Source organism: Geotrypetes seraphini, chromosome 4, assembly GCF_902459505.1.
Source record: "Geotrypetes seraphini chromosome 4, aGeoSer1.1, whole genome shotgun sequence".
NCBI classification, from domain to species: domain Eukaryota; kingdom Metazoa; phylum Chordata; class Amphibia; order Gymnophiona; family Dermophiidae; genus Geotrypetes; species Geotrypetes seraphini.
Window position 1 is genome coordinate 83,707,883 of NC_047087.1, and position 17,033 is coordinate 83,724,915.

Here is a 17,033-nt window from a genome sequence, read left to right on the forward strand (position 1 = left end):
CAATCCCATGTTTGCAGATAACCTGAAGAAACAATATTCTGACTGGAAGAGAGACTTGGTTTATGAGAAGACAAATGAATGAAGGAACGGTTAAAACACAATAAAAGTATCAATCAAACACGATTATGCATGAATTTGAAACCATTACTATTCCTACAGCAACTACAATGTATCCTTTTCCTTCTCTTAAAGCAGTGGTCTTTGCTAATTTTTGAGCGGGGACCATTTTGGATTCAAATGAGCCGAAGGTGAGCCTCCAAATATTTTCCCACATGGGATTGCAACACTGCTGACCAGCGTGTGTCAGTGACGCCAATCCTCACTAGCTCTGAAAAGACACCTATACCAAGCCTTACCCTCGACTCTCTACTAAACATTCCCCACTCTGTATCTGCATATCACCAGTCTCTCTACCTCAAATTCCTTGTCTGACTCGCTTACTCTCAATTCTCAACCTGTAATAAAACTAAAAGTATGTATTAATGCATCTTTTATTAGAAGAAAAAAAGTATTTAATATGGTACCAGAATAAAAATCACTTAACATGTGATACAGCTGACAAAAAAGAATCATAAAATAATCAATAATTGCAAACATTTCAGCTCCAATTAATGAGCTGCAAAGCACATCATCAACAATCAAAATGACAAAAATCTTGGTCTGTCTTTTATAGTTGTAGTCATATGTTTACATTTCTCTCTCTCTCTCTCAACTATACCCCCCAGAGCAAGCAACTCTCTCCCCCCTATCCCCCTCCATAGAGAAAGCATTTCTCTCCTTATAACCCCCTCCCCGAAGCAAGCATCTCTCTCTCTCTCTTCCCCCCCTGAGCAAGCATCGAGCCAGCATCAAAGATAAGGAAAATTGGTTCTTGAACTAAGCTGGCTCTTGCTTCTTGGAGCAAAAACATGCAAACTGATAATAAGGGAACTATCCCCCTGTGATCCCCCCCCTTGTGCAAACCCCCCCCCCCCCCAGAACTGGTACATGCTTTCCCTTCTCCTTCCTGGCAGCTACTCTTTCACTCTTCAAGCAGCATGAGTGAACTAAACATGCTGCTTTCTGCAGCTTGGAAGTTTTCTTTCTGCTACTGCTTCCACTTTTGCGGAGACAGGAAGCAGTAACAAGAGGGAAAAGCTTCCGAGCCGCTGAAGGCAGAAGGTTTAGTTCACTCACGTTACTGGCGACCTGAATTGTGAAAGAGCGGTTGCTGGGAGGAAAAGAGGGAAGCGACTATCAGATCTTGCCAGGAAGGTGGTATGGAATCCCAGATAGGTATGCGGGCCACCCAAAAGGTCTGGCTCACAGGCCTTGTATTAAAGGAATAGTAACCCTGATCTTCCAGGGACATGCAACCAAGAAATTTCAAGCAGAAAAAAGTAGAAAAGCAAAACAGAAGTCTGTAAAACATTTTAAACACAGGTCACTGCAAAGAATTATAAAGATGAAAAACACATTTGATTTTGATTTTTTGTCAGCCTGGTGACTGGTTAGATCAAAAACTGGTCCCAAATAGAATTATATTAGAAAGTTTGCAATTCACTTACATGCCACTTCCAGCGATGCATTGCGGCTCACAGCTTCACCGAGATAGTTCCTTGCCACACAAATATAGCTTCCTTCATCAGGTTTACTCCTGCGTCCATGCACAATGCGTAAAAAAAATAAAGATCCACTGGGCAACAGCATCCGGTGGGATCGGGGGTCATCTTTGTCAGTCTCTACCCTCTCTCCATCTTTGTACCACTCAATGGTAGGAGCTGGCCTTCCTTCAGCTTTACAATTCAGAGTTGTTGGCTCCCCTTTAGAGACAATAACATCAGAAGGGTGTTCAACAATGCGAGGAGGGAAGTCTTCCTGTCGAAGACGAGATCCTGGAAAATACAAAAGTTTTTATTTTTAATTAAGTTTTGCACATTTGTTTGCTTGATAATATATGTTATCTTTTTGGAAATGTCAAAAGATGAAAGGGGTAAAAATAAAGACAAGCTATAGCTACTGTCAGTGTTTCTCAAACTAGTTCTGGAATACCCCTTAGTCAATGTGATTAGCAGGATATTCTTAATGAATATGCATGAATAAATCTGCATGCCCTCCTTCCATAATATGCAGATTTATCTCATGCATATTCATTATGAATCTCTTGACTGGATAAGGGGAGGGGGGTCTTCAAGACCAGCTTGAGAAATACAGCTGTAGACAGTAATCACAGCCTTTAAAGTTTATGCTGTTCTGTGAATGGAATGTAATCTCACTGGTAGCTGGATCATTACACTAAGACTTGGGTATCATCCATCAAAACACTTCTGTAATATGCAGACAACTTCTAAAACACCCATACCAAAATTCACTAATTAAAATTCATGCATCGGTGGTCAAACGTATTGTATTCTACACTTAATCTTGGTTGCACTGAGGGCTTTCTTTAAAACAGTTCATTTTCAAAACATATTTCAACTGCATTAATTTTTTTAATGATCCATAAAACTAATGTACAAAGGGCAAAATAAACAAGAGAGATGCTATCATTATATGTAAATAATGTCACATACACTATGATGCAAGTCTGCTGTTTTAGAATGGGTTTCATTTTTAGAAGGTAGGTATTTAGTAGATATTCAAAGGGGTGCTGAAAAGTTCTCATCTCAATCAAGAAGAGAACAACATAGATATGGTTCAATCAACGATCTGAAACAATGTCAAAACACAGAATTTTGTTTCTGCAAATTGGCACTTAACAAAATAAGATAACACTCTTTTCAGCTACAGCGGCAAAATAACACTCAGAATTTAGGAAGGTGGTTGGTTGGGCTAAGAACATTTCAGCACCCCCTCATATATGTAATTCTGCAATGTCATATGCCAGTGTCCTTCAATGCAAGGCCTGCGAGAGTCAATGGTGGTCCCCATTGTCTTTGGTTTTTGTTGTTGGGTTTTTTATTTTGTGTTTTTTTTTTTTTGGGGGGGGGTTTCTTTCTTGTCTGACACGCTGCCTTTCAACCTAGGTTTAGGACAGAAAGGGGAAAGTAGATGAGAGGAAAGAGTCACATGCTTGAAGGACAAAGCATTTCTCAGTAGAAAAGAGAGAATTCATTTGGAATTGCTTATAACCTTGAAGATACCCTCCAATGAAGTTTGAAGGTGGGCTGATATCAATTGACACATACTAGTCAGTTGAGTCATGGCCTTGCAAGGAAAGATATTTGGCAGCTCTCCTTCAGCTAATTAGAATCCAAAGTGGCCCAAGCTTGAAAATGAATGAAGACCACTGTCCTTTAATATTGTTTTAAATGTTTTCAGTGTAATCCACAAAGAATAGTATTATTAGATCTGAAGCATATAAGTGGGCCCAATATTCAGCAGTGCCGCTGAATATCGGCTTTGACTGGCTCCCCAAAAAGTGGGTCGGTCAGGGGCAGACAAGGGGGCAGTGCTGGGGAGGAACCGGGGCTTATACGGGTGAATTTAGCACAGTTCAAAAGCTGTACAACAACGAGCTGCCATGAGAGGTCACAGCAGCCATTTTGACAAGATACCATGAGGGGACAGGAGCAAAGGGGCTGTGCTCTCATCCCCAAAGACCCCCACTGGACCACCACGTATATGGGTAGGCCTGGGGGCTATTTTCCCTGTAAGCTGAGCTTGTGAGCAATCACTCACACATTCTAGGAGCGTCCCTCATAGATTTTATATGGTCACTCAAAAATACTTGCAAATTTGGAAAACTGTTGGTTTTTAGAACTTGTTGCTTACACAAAAAAGACTTTTTAGAACTTGTTGCTCATATGAGAAAAAATCTGCATGCACCCAGACAATCCTTAGTGGGAGTACAGCCAGGGGGCCTATCTACAAATCGGGAGGGGGTAACCAGGTGGGGGTTGGGGATGAGTAGAAAGGAGGCATTTGTGAGGGGGTAGGAGGGGCACGAGTTTAAAAAAATTTTTCTACAAAGAAAATGCAGGCTCCAGCCCAAAATTCAACCGGGGCCCACATAAACTCTGGACAGCCAGGTCACCCAGAATTATGCCCCAATATTCAGTACCCAGATATGGCCCAGCAGTGAATATTGTGGCATAATTTAGCTGACAACATTAAGGAATTCCATGAGCATCTGAGCATTTACCTTCCCAGCCCATGGTAGAAACCTCTACTGCAGTCTGCTCAGCTTCCTGAACTAAGTCGTCTGCTCTGGACAGTGAATCCTCAGTCCCTGACTTACCACATCTTTAGTCTTCAGAATGCTCCGGGAGGGGTCCAAGATCACCCCTTTCTCCAGATCGGCTCTGCCTGGTAGCTACTGCTAGACTACCTGCTGTACCAGTACAACATTGCATATGTCTGGTAGCGCTCTACAAATAATCTAATGGATGCAGAAGGTATTAGCTCTGACTTGCACTGTTGGAATCAAGGTATACGAGGTCTGACAATTAAGTTCATGAACTTTCCATCGTGCGCTTACATTGTCAACACTGAACAAAAAGCTCAGTAAGGTTTCATAACCTTGATAGATAGTGTCTCACAGCTGTGCACATGTCAACATGTGGCGGTGTCTTGCTGAGTGGTGCTCATTATTGTTGTTGCATGTTTTTATGTGCCGTCGCAAGAATGTCGGAGCTTTAATTAGAGCAATGAACAAACATTAAAATTTCTTGTTAAACTTGGCAAGAATGGAAGTAAAATCAGGGACATGTTAGTCCAAGTTTATGGGAAGAATGCCATGAAGAAAATGGCAGTGTACAAATTGAATAAACGTTTTTCTGAGGGGAGAGAAAGCGTCACTAATGAAGAGAGTTCAAGATGGCCAGTAACGAGTAGAACTGACATAAACATTGCAAAAATTTGTCTACTTATGCATCAAACTCATCAGCATACCATAGCATCAGCATAGCAAACCAAGTAAACTTTGATAGAGAAATAGGAAAATCTTAACTGGAAATCCTGGCATGAGAAAGGTGTGTGAAAAACTGGTCCTGAAGGAGCTCACCAATGAACAAAAGCAAAGGAGAGTTGAAGTTTGCCAAGACTTTTTGGAGAGGCAAGACGATGTTTTGGGCTGTGTTATCACTGCTGATGAAATATGGGTATACCAATACGACCCTGAAACAAAATGTCAAACTGCACAATTGAAGTCAACCAATTCTCCATGACCAACAAAGTTCCGTCAGTCAAAATCAAGAGTCAAAACAATGTTGCCAACCTTTTTTGATATCGGAGGGATTATTCATTATCAGTCTGTATCAACTGGACAAACAGTTAACCAAGTTTACTATTTGGAAGTGCTGAAAAGGCTGCATGAAAAAGTTAGATGAAAACGACATGAACTTTTTGCCAAGAACTCATGGTCTTGCGTCACGACAATGCACCAGCTCACATTGAGGGAGTTTTTAGCCAGTACACAAATAACTGTATTAGAACACCCTCCCCACTTACTTGATCTGGCCCCCAATGACTTTTTCCTTTATCCGAAGATAAAGGAAATATTGAAAGGAAGACATTTTGATGACCTTCAAGACATCAAAGGTAATACAATAGCTCTGATGAACATTCCAGAAAAAGAGTTCCAAAATTGCTTTGAAGAGTGGACTAGGCGCTGGCATCGGTTCCCAAGGGGAGTACTTTGAAGGTGACCATAGTGATATTCAGCAGTGAGGTAAGTTGTACTTTTTCTAGAATGAGCTCATGAACTTAACTGTCAGACCTCATATTTCCACTTGGCTGGTCTATTTCAGCATGGATAAAGAGGAATCCGATATTTGAAGCAGCCCCCATTGCCAAATGAAACATTAAAAAAAAGGATATCCTTTTCATGTTAGAGCTATTCTTTAAATAGCATTTACATCCAAAGGCATCATTTCATCTCTGCTAAGTACTCTGTGACAGAGACTGTACAATTAATTAACTACATAAAGTACTCACTGTTATGGTTAGAACTACAGTAGGGTCTTTATCCTCTGATAATTCAGCAATTGCCCCAAGACACAGGAGCAGCTCTTTTCCAGTTGATGGAAAAGCACAAGTTTCCATTAGATTAACTCAGTCTATGCTTTTATTTTTGTAACCACAGGCAAGTATTCTCCTAGCTCAGGTAGAACACTTTAAAAGCTATTTTTTTTAACAGATTATGGTAAACACCTGATTTCTAGTTTCATTTCATTTTAATTCAGGTCATCTAACACGCTTTTTAAATGGTCTCTTGTGGGATATTTTGATGGCTGTTCAGTCTTTCAGGGAGCCGGGAGAGGAGAGGTGCGGCGGTGAGGAGCGGGTAGCGGCGAGAGTTAGCTCCGCCCACCCGCGTCACCAGCCGCGACACCAGCGCCGGACTCCCCCTTAAGAGAAGGGAGCCGGCGAGAAGAAGGACGCCACAGCAGCCGCGTGGCTGAAGAAAAAACAACAGCTTTTTTTTCAGGGAGCCGGGAGAGGAGAGGTGCGGCGGTGAGGAGCGGGTAGCGGCGAGAGTTAGCTCCGCCCACCCGCGTCACCAGCCGCGACACCAGCGCCGGACTCCCCCTTAAGAGAAGGGAGCCGGCGAGAAGAAGGACGCCACAGCAGCCGCGTGGCTGAAGAAAAAACAGCAACAGCTTTTTTTTCAGGGAGCCGGGAGAGGAGAGGTGCGGCGGTGAGGAGCGGGTAGCGGCGAGAGTTAGCTCCGCCCACCCGCGTCACCAGCCGCGACACCAGCGCCGGACTCCCCCTTAAGAGAAGGGAGCCGGCGAGAAGAAGGACGCCACAGCAGCCGCGTGGCTGAAGAAAAAACAGCAACAGCTTTTTTTTCAGGGAGCCGGGAGAGGAGAGGTGCGGCGGTGAGGAGCGGGTAGCGGCGAGAGTTAGCTCCGCCCACCCGCGTCACCAGCCGCGACACCAGCGCCGGACTCCCCCTTAAGAGAAGGGAGCCGGCGAGAAGGACGCCACAGCAGCCGCGTGGCTGAAGAAAAAACAGCAACAGCTTTTTTTTCAGGGAGCCGGGAGAGGAGAGGTGCGGCGGTGAGGAGCGGGTAGCGGCGAGAGTTAGCTCCGCTCACCCGCGTCACCAGCCGCGACACCAGCGCCGGACTCCCCCTTAAGAGGGGGGTGCCAACGGCGCGCGGCCGTTCGGCGCGCGGCGAAGGCTTGCGAAGGAGCCTTAGAAGGAGCACAGGCAGCCCAGCAGAGAACTCTAAACTTCTAACTAAAAAAAAAAAAAAATATAATACCTTTTCTTCTGTTCCCATTCTTCTCTTCTCTCTCTATTCTTTCAGCTAGCTGCACGCCAAGCTAACTCACACTCAGCTAACCCCTTTCAGATACCCTCAGCTCTTAACTTCTTATTCTCTCAGACACCTAAATCTTTCATAATCTCGCACTAGCTCTCAGCAGGATTTTTTTCTAACTCTCCTTTCTTTTTCTAATTTACTGACAGGCTGACCTAATTCACAACTTGAAGATGGCAGGGAGGACTAGAAGCGCCAAGGGTACAACCACATCCAGCATTCCAGTCACCATGGGGACCCTGGAGGAGATCACGGACGGCGAACGAAGGGAGGAGGACTCAGGGCGGTGGACAGAGGTCTCCGTGCAGACCGAATCCATCCCCCGACACTACACTACAGTCTCCACGCAGACAGAGGAGGCTGCTCAGCTGGATGGAGCCCTCATGCAAGAACTGCGGAGCCTCAGGGAGGAGGTGGTTCGCCTGAGAAGCATCCGAGAGGATGAGGCCTACATCGACGGAGCCGTTCAGGAGTTGTCCCAAATTACAGAGCAGACCCACGACAAGTCCATCCTTGAGACACCCAAATCATCAGTTTTGAAGCCAACATTTGGGTTACAGGAAATGGCTGGCGGCAATGACACCTGGCAGTTGGTGACCTCTTCCACAGGTAAACATAGAAGATCCCCCCTCCTTTTTTCAATCTCTTCATCCTCTTCTTTTTCTCCCCAACAGGCCGACCCTACATCAACCCCTCATCTCGTCCTGAAGAATAGATTCCAGATTCTTCAGGAAGAAGCTGCCGACAAGGTACAGGAGCAGGCCCAGCACGAAGAACTCGAAGAACAGGCCCAACACGCAACCCCATCTGCTGACCGACTTCCTCCTCCTCCACAACGGAAGAAGCGCAGAGTTATAGTCATCGGGGACTCCATGCTGAGGGGCACCGAGGGACCAATCTGCAGACCGGATGCACAATCAAGAGAGGTTTGCTGTCTGCCTGGTGCCAAAATACGGGACATCACCACCAGCCTAGGGAAATTACTTACACCTCATGACCATTTTCCTATGCTTCTTATCCATATAGGTACGAATGACACTGCCAGGAACACCCCAGAAACCATCGCCAGAGACTTCGGAGCCTTGGGTGAGAGGCTGAAGCAGACAAGCGCGCAGGTAGTCTTCTCATCAATCCTACCAGTTAGAGGCAAGGGAAGAGCCAGAGATGAATGCATCCTGAGAACGAACGAATGGCTACGAGGATGGTGTCGAGATATGAACTTCGGATTCCTTGATCATAGAGAGGCGCTGCAAGGACTACAGGGACCAGACGGACTCCATTTGACCAGCAGAGGTAAGAACGTCTTCGGACACCGACTAGCCCGCCTACTTCGCAGGGCTTTAAACTAGGTAAGTTGGGGGAGGGGACCTACTCATATACTGGGGTGGAAAGGAACTATCCTGATGGGACGAGTCGACACTCAGATTCCGAGGTAAGGACCCAATATGCAAACAGTTCTCTTGGAGCCACACAGACTCGGTCAGGAATAGCCTTACAGGGACTCAGCAAACACAAAGTGTGGAGGGCCATGTATGTTAATGCACACAGTTTAGGCAATAAAATTCTAGAACTAGAAACTGAAATAAGGGATGCCAACCTGGACGTGGTGGCAATATCCGAGACTTGGTTCACTGACGCACATGGGTGGGATATGGCTATACCGGGGTACAATCTACTTCGTCAGGACAGAGAGGGCAGGTTAGGTGGAGGGGTAGCACTATACATTAAGGAAGACATCAAAACTACCAGGATCACTGATGTTAAGTATACCGGGGAGTCCCTCTGGGTTAACCTGGCACGAGGTAGTAAAAAATGCCTGTATCTTGGTGTGGTATACAGACCTCCAAGACAACCGGAAAACATGGACGCAGAATTAATTGAAGACATAGAGAATATAACTCTACGGGGTGACACTGTGCTGCTAGGGGACTTCAATATGCCTGACGCAGACTGGAACACATTTTCAGCAGCAACAAGCAGCAGCAGGAGGCTTCTGAACTCCATAAAAGGAGTACATCTCAGACAGATGGTAACGGAGCCCACTAGGGCCCAGACGATCCTGGACCTGGTGCTCACAAACGGGGAAAGCATCTCAGAGGTCTCGGTGGGAGATACGCTAGCCTCCAGCGACCATAACATGGTATGGTTCAACATTGGGAAAGGATCCCCTAAATCAATCACAAAAACAAAGGTGCTCAACTTTCGGGGCGCCGACTTCGCACGTATGGGAGATCATGTTCATCAGACGCTACAGGACCAAGAAGAGACCGACAATGTGGAAACTATGTGGTCGTACCTGAAATCATCCATACACGAAGCAACTAATCGCTACATAAAATCAGAAGATAAACGGCAAAGAAACAACAAACCCCAATGGTTCACTGAAGAGATCTCACTCCTCATTAAGGAGAAGAAAAAAGCATTTCTTTCCTACAAACGCACCCAGAGAAGAGAAACTAAAGTAGAATATAAAACCAGATCGGCAGCGGTCAAAACAGCAGTTAGGGAGGCCAAACGTCGAGTGGAGGAAACTCTGGCAAAAAACATTAAAAAAGGGGACAAAGCCTTCTTTAGGTATATCAGCGATAGGAAAAGGAACACAGACGGTATAGTACGCCTTAGACAACCGGACGGAAACTACGCGGTGGCGGATTCAGAAAAAGCAGAACTACTAAATGAATATTTCTGCTCAGTCTTCACCTGCGAAGCACCGGGACACGGACCACAGTTGATGATAATACAAGACGTAGATGACCCGTTTCAGAACGTTGAGTTCACTCCTGGGGACGTCTACAACGAACTGGCAAGGCTAAAGGTAAACAAGGCCATGGGACCGGACAATTTACACCCAAGAGTGCTCAGAGAATTGAGAGATGTCCTGGCAGAACCGTTGGCGGTGCTCTTCAATCTCTCATTAAGTACGGGGAAAGTTCCGTTGGACTGGAAAACAGCCAATGTCGTTCCTCTACATAAAAAGGGTTGCAAGGCTGAGGCTGCGAACTATAGACCGGTAAGCCTCACCTCAATAGTGTGCAAACTCATGGAAACACTAATTAAGTATAAATTAGATACGATCCTGAACGAGGGAAATCTCCGGGATCCCAGCCAACATGGATTCACCAAGGGTAGGTCATGCCAGTCCAATCTAATAAGCTTCTTTGACTGGGTAACAAGAAGACTAGACTCAGGAGAGTCCTTGGACGTCGTGTACCTGGACTTCAGCAAAGCGTTTGACAGCGTCCCACACCGCAGGCTGCTGAACAAGATGAATTCTATGGGATTAGGACAGACTCTAACTGCATGGGTTAAAGATTGGCTTAGTGGCAGACTTCAGAGGGTGGTGGTCAACGGTACCCTTTCTAAAATGTCAGAGGTGACCAGCGGAGTACCACAGGGTTCGGTCCTGGGCCCACTCCTCTTCAACATATTCATTAGGGATCTGACTCAAGGGCTCCAAGGCAAGGTAACCTTATTCGCTGATGACGCCAAACTATGCAATGTAGTAAACGGCTATAATCTTCAGGATGCTATGGAGCAAGACCTGCGTACTTTAGAAAGTTGGTCCTTGATCTGGCAGCTGGGCTTCAACGCCAAGAAATGTAAGGTCATGCATCTCGGAAACGGAAATCCTTGCAGAACTTACACCCTGAATGGAGAAACTTTAGCAAGGACTACGGCAGAACGAGACTTAGGAGTAATCATCAGTGCTGACATGAAAACAGCCACTCAAGTGGAGAAGGCTTCATCTAAAGCACGGCAAATGATAGGCTGTATCAAGAGAAGCTTCGTCAACAGGAAACCTGAAGTCATGATGCCACTGTACAGAGCCATGGTGAGACCACATCTGGAATACTGTGTTCAATTCTGGAGGCCACATTACCGTAAGGATGTGCTCAGAGTTGAATCGGTTCAGCGGATGGCCACCAGGATGGTCTCGGGGCTAAAGGGTCTCCCGTACGAAGAAAGACTGAGCAAATTGCAGCTCTACACTCTCGAGGAGCGTAGGGAGAGGGGAGACATGATTGAGACATTTAAGTACATCACGGGACGGGTAGAGGTGGAAGATGATATCTTTCTTCTCAGGGGACCCTCGACCACAAGAGGACATCCGCTCAAGCTCAGGGGAGGGAAGTTTCGTGGAGACACCAGGAAATACTTCTTCACGGAGAGAGTGATTGAGCATTGGAACGAGCTCCCAGTGCAGGTGGTCGAGGCACGCAGCATCTCAGACTTCAAGAACAAATGGGATACCTATGTGGGATCCCTACGAGGTCATGCCAAGGGATAGGGTCACTAGGACTGAATGAGCGGGTCAGTAGAGTGACAGTATAATTACAAGGGATAGGGTCACTAGGACTGAATGAGCGGGTCAGTAGAGTGACAGTATAATTACAATTATTCTTTAGGGGGTCAGTAGATTTAAGAGGGTGGGTAAATAGTGTGGGCAGACTTGATGGGCTATGGCCCTTATCTGCCGTCATCTTTCTATGTTTCTATGTTTCTATGTTTCTACGCCTACTCTTCAAACTGAAGTTCTGCACCAATATTTTTTTCTGAGAACTATTCAGCACATTATTACATTATTCCTGCAACTCACTAGAGTAATTGTGTTTATGTAGGTCTGGGTTCAATTTTCACCAGTTTGATAAAGAGAGCATAACTCCTGAAACCTAATCAAAGTATATTAGGTTTGTCCAATAAGTTATCATCTATAACTTATTTCCTATTTTAACTTTTACTTTTTCTGTGCAACTTATAAACTAGTAAAATAATTCATTTAGGGCTGGCTACATCCATCTGTGCTGCGGGGTAAAGAGGACAGCAATATTTGTGTACACAACAAGGGATGCCAAATAGAGAATAACATAGTGACAAAATTCATCACCATTCCCATCCCCGTGGATAACCGCGGGAAACCATATCCATGTCATTCTTTAAGGAGAGAGGGAAGAATCAGAGTATGAATGGGCACAAACACTAGCCCTCAAGCCTTGCATGCGCAGAGGCCCTCCAGATACGGCCCCGAGCTTGAGAACTTCCAAAACCTGGACAAACTGCTGGGTTTTGAAAATCCCTGTGAGCACCTGGACAATTCTTTACAAAGAGGACATATCCAGGTTTTCACAGATGTCTGGTAACCCTATGCGGACTGGGGTATAGTACTATATTTAGTCTCAAGCAGCTAACTTCATTAACAAGATTAAATGGCCTTGTCTCAGAACATCAGCAGAATAAACACAAACACTGTCTGTGTTTGAAGGCCTCCACTAAAAGTGTGGCCATTCTCAAGAACCTAGTGTGTCTCCACATAGTTTCTCATTCTATCAAATTTAAAGGACTCCCCCAATCTGCCTCTCATGCCACTATACGCTGCAAGGGTTCCCCCCCTTCTTGTATTTAGATACTTATAAATTTCTGAAATTACCCCTTCCTTAGAAATAGTCCCCCAAATTTTTCAAATCCAGTTTGCTCTTGAAGTAACTCCCTCAGCATCCCAGAGCTAGAAATATGCTGCAGGTAGGGATAAAGATCTGTAGACCCCCAACCCATACTGGTCCGGTAGCTAACCAAATTTTTTAATTTCCTCCCTAGCCAAATCCAAAAACTGTCCCACATACACCAATCCCCTACCTTCTCAGGAAATAAATATATTCTCCCTCCATACCTAGGTCAAACTTCACATTAAAGCTCAGTGGGGTAAAGAAAGGCACCCCTTTTCTTGGCAGAGCCTACCCTGGACACCCAATAGGTTAAGGAGAATCTGGGGTCAATCACTAACTGCTCATGAGATTTTAAAAGATGTGTTTTCTGTAGGAAGCAAATCTGGCCACTCACCAATTCCCTAAAGAGAGCCCTGCATTTATGGGGACAGTTAAGACCATGCACACTTTAGGAAAACTTAAGCCCACTGCATTCCATCCTTTAACCCCTTCACCCTCCCCTGCTGAATACCCAAACCACAATACCCATACCCTCCCTGTCCACCCCCCCCTGTTCAAAAACAGGTATGACCTCCCAGTAACAGACAAGGCAGTAACTGTCTCCAGTAGCCATTATCACAGGATATTCTAGTATAATAGACAACCTCCCTCAAACTCAGCAGACATACAATCCCCCCAACCCATCCACTATCACTTCAAATCACCCATCTCAGATCTATTTTAACCACCACATACACTCAATTCACCCAGTCAAACCCAACATTTGCTCATATACAAAACCATCTCCAAATAGCCTGTCCATGATACCACATCCACCCAAAGTCTCATCTCTGTTTAGTGCAAAAAAAAAAAAGAAGCAGCACGCAGAGCATATAGATTGTCTCTCAGTAGTCCAGAAATTCAAGCTCTGTTCCCCTCTCCTCGTAGGCCAGAAGCTGATGATCTAGAACTCCTTCCAATCCTCTGCTAGTGGCGTCGCTGAAATGATGGAGTCTCTGCCATCACTCCAACCTCCACAGGCACCTCAAACCCATCCTTTTGCAATAGGATCTGCATGACCCGTTTATAAACTACATTAAAAGTCACCACCATACCAAAGTCCATTGATACTGGATATTAGCTTTGATCAGCGCTCAAGTCACCTACTAAAAAGATCTTCATTTCTGAAAAGTATTGGATACCAAATCCTAATATAACTTCGTCCTGCAGCCATTCCAATTAAGCATCCCCAGCTCTGGCGCTCTCCGCAGAATATGCTCCTTCAAGGTGGAGCTCTGCAGGCAGACCACAATGTCTCAAAGTCTCTCCAAAGGGCCTAATGCATAGTGTGCTTGATCTATGCACGGTTTGCTTACCCCTCACAGCCTGAAATTATTGCACCAGGTACAATTCTCCAGGTCCTCTAGCTTGTCCACTAGTTCGTGCATTTCTGCTCAGAGGTTCTCCACTCTTTTTTGCGCTCCCACCAACATATCTTCACATATGTCCACTCAGGCCACATATGTCAATCTGGGAACTCATATCTGTAAAGTTGTGCTTAACATTCTTTTCAAAACTTTTTTCTTTATCAGGCTATTACAGTGTAATGAAAAACACAATACCACTTCCAATGAGTCTATGATTAGTTCCCCTAACCCTTGCCACCGACAAACCAGTCTATAATGAGCCCTGAGAATTCATTCATTCAACAATTGGTTGACAAATCTCCCTAAAAGTGTGAATGCCTCACTATCCAGGAAGACTGTGGTACACTGTGTGGAATATTTGGCTTTCTGTGGACAGAGCAGCCTTTCTTTCACTAGAACAGCGGGCCAAGAACCAGGAAAGCTAGGACTCAAATCCAGTGCCATGCTTAACCCCAAGTACAAACTTGAGTTTGTGCACATGGGACAAAGAAATGCCTGCTATAGCTGAATGCAACTTGACCTGAACTATCAGTCAAAAGTCCTCAACTAAATCCCAAATCCCTTCATCTGCTACTTGTCACACAAGCCTAAACAGCACTTGGGGGCCAAGCACTAGACCAAGTGCATAGTGAGGTTAGGAAACAGCTCTGATGGCGGCATTTACAGTTTATATATACCAGACTGATAGAGTATGGTCAAAACACGTCACCCGCGGCTTTCAGGCACCAGAAAAATTAAATTATATTAGTTTTATTTGTATGCACACTATGAAAACTGTAAAAGATATACTAACAGCTCTGTGCTGATACTACAAGAATTAAACAGTTTATGTTAACTGAATATGCAGCGTAGGTCAGTTTGTATTCAGTTCTTACTGGATTTGGTGTGCTACTGCTTTAAAATCTGCCCCATGTTTAACTAGCAGCTAAACTGAATGGCTTTAGGAATACAGCAATCCTTGAAAGGACCCAGGGAGTAGCACAGAAATTTAAATTCTGTGACCTACAATTTCAATAGTGAGAAGTTCAAGTCTGCTTGCTTTCTTCCCATGTATAAAATGTTATATGGGTGGCACGGGAACATGTGATCAGAACTACCTCAATTTTGTTCTAGAACTGAAATCCCTTGCCCTCTGTTTGCGGATCACAGCAATAATTTCATGGCAGAGATGGAGAAGCAGTGCATGAAGGTTTAGAAAACACCTGTAAAAAGCAGATGGCATGGAGTCAGCTCGAGACAATTTACAGAGACAACATCATTATTTCTAATATGCTTAATGTGTGCTGTCTGAACCACTAATGAAAAATATCTTATCAACATACTTACCTACCCTTCAAATCAATGAACATGGAGAGTAGCTAAACACTTGTTCTCCACTATTTCTCACTGTACAGCTCACAGAATAATTCATTTTTGTCGGCAATAAGTTGTAATGCTTCAGAGTATCAGTCAAACGGGGAGTAGTTATGCTAAATATATTTCACTTCTGGGAATATATGGAAAGAGATATGATGATATGATTAAGTATAAAACCCCCTAAGTATGGGAAGGGTTTATAGGGTTTTTCCTCTTGAAAGCCATTCTACTAGAACATCTGAAATCCTGTAATGACAGTGCCCAGACCATGGAACTGGGGTTTTGACACACCAAAGAGGTCTAGGGACAGAGAAAAAAAGGTCTTTATTTTCTCATCTTTTTTGGCAAGCAGCCAAGGGGTTTTGGACTCATCTAGAATGAACACCTGAATCCCGAAGGGTTCTGTCCTGAGTATCAAAGAAATCTTGAGACAAAGAGAAAAGAGCTACTAGCTTAGTTCCCCGTTCCCTTGCCCTGAGGAGTGGCTAGAGCTCAAGGCTGGAGCTGCTGGAATCTTTGGACAATGATTAGAGACCTGAGATTAGGAGAATGTGTACCACGGCATTTGGAAGAAACATTTTGGAAAACCTTCCTGGGGAGGGTCAAGGGTCTAGAGCGCCAAAGTGGCCAAAGAGAGAAATGGGAGAGGAATCTGTTTTAAAAAGAGAGTTCTGTGCTTTTGGAATGTGTTGCCTAAAGACCCTCAAGCCAATCACTGCACCACCCGAAGAGAAGACTCCTCAAAACAAGATCAAATGTACACAATTTGTCGGAGACCAAAAGAATTTGATTCTTTGTACTGGAGTCAAAAACCCTTGAAAGAGGAGAAGCCTGAAGAATCTTGCTCCAGTTGAATTCTACTGTGCCCTCTTGCCTACCTCTAAGATTGAAGTAATTTGCATTTTCTTCTGCACAGTTTACCTTCTGGTTTTATATCAGTAAATATTCTTAATTTTAACTCACTTGAACTCTAACTGAATAGTGAAGCGACTGATAGAATCAGTTTGCTATTTGGAGACACTGAGCACTGGGAACATACCAGGAAAAACGTGTCCACTGAATTTAGGGCCTTGGAGTTCAAAGGATCCTCATACAAACCCAGAAGGAGTCTTTCCCCCACACTGCTCCCTGTGACCCTGGGCAAGTCACTTATTCATCCACTGCCCCAAGTACATTAAATAGATTGTGAGTCCACCAGGATAGATAAGGGAAAATGCTTGAAGTACCTGTATGTGAAGTGCTCTAAGTGTAGTTGTAAAACTATAAAAAGGCAATATACAAGTCCCAATACCCCCCCCCCTTCAGCTATATATTTCTCTGGATACAAAATGAAGGAAAGTACCAAGAAAAACATAGTAAAGATTCTAGTAAAGTCCTAGTAAAGATTCCTGTGGATACTGGATCAGATCAAAGATCCATCTAGCCCAGTATCCTGCTTCCTAATGGCCAAGTCAAGTCACAAGCACCTGGAAGAATCCCAAGAAGCAGCAAGATTCCATGTTACCAACCCAAGGGATAAGCGGCGGCTTTCCCCGAGGTCTGCCTTAACAACAGTTTACGGACTTTATCTCCAGAAATTA

General features: G+C 44.6%; 1 protein-coding gene across 1 annotated transcript in view; it reads right to left on the reverse strand.

The window, feature by feature from the left end:
* The window catches only part of ROBO2 (roundabout guidance receptor 2), an 884,946-nt gene that overhangs the window by 818,529 nt on the left and 49,384 nt on the right, over positions 1–17,033 (reverse strand). The window contains 1 exon segment of the mRNA XM_033941714.1: positions 1,548–1,874. Coding sequence (XP_033797605.1) covers positions 1,548–1,874 — 327 coding nt within the window.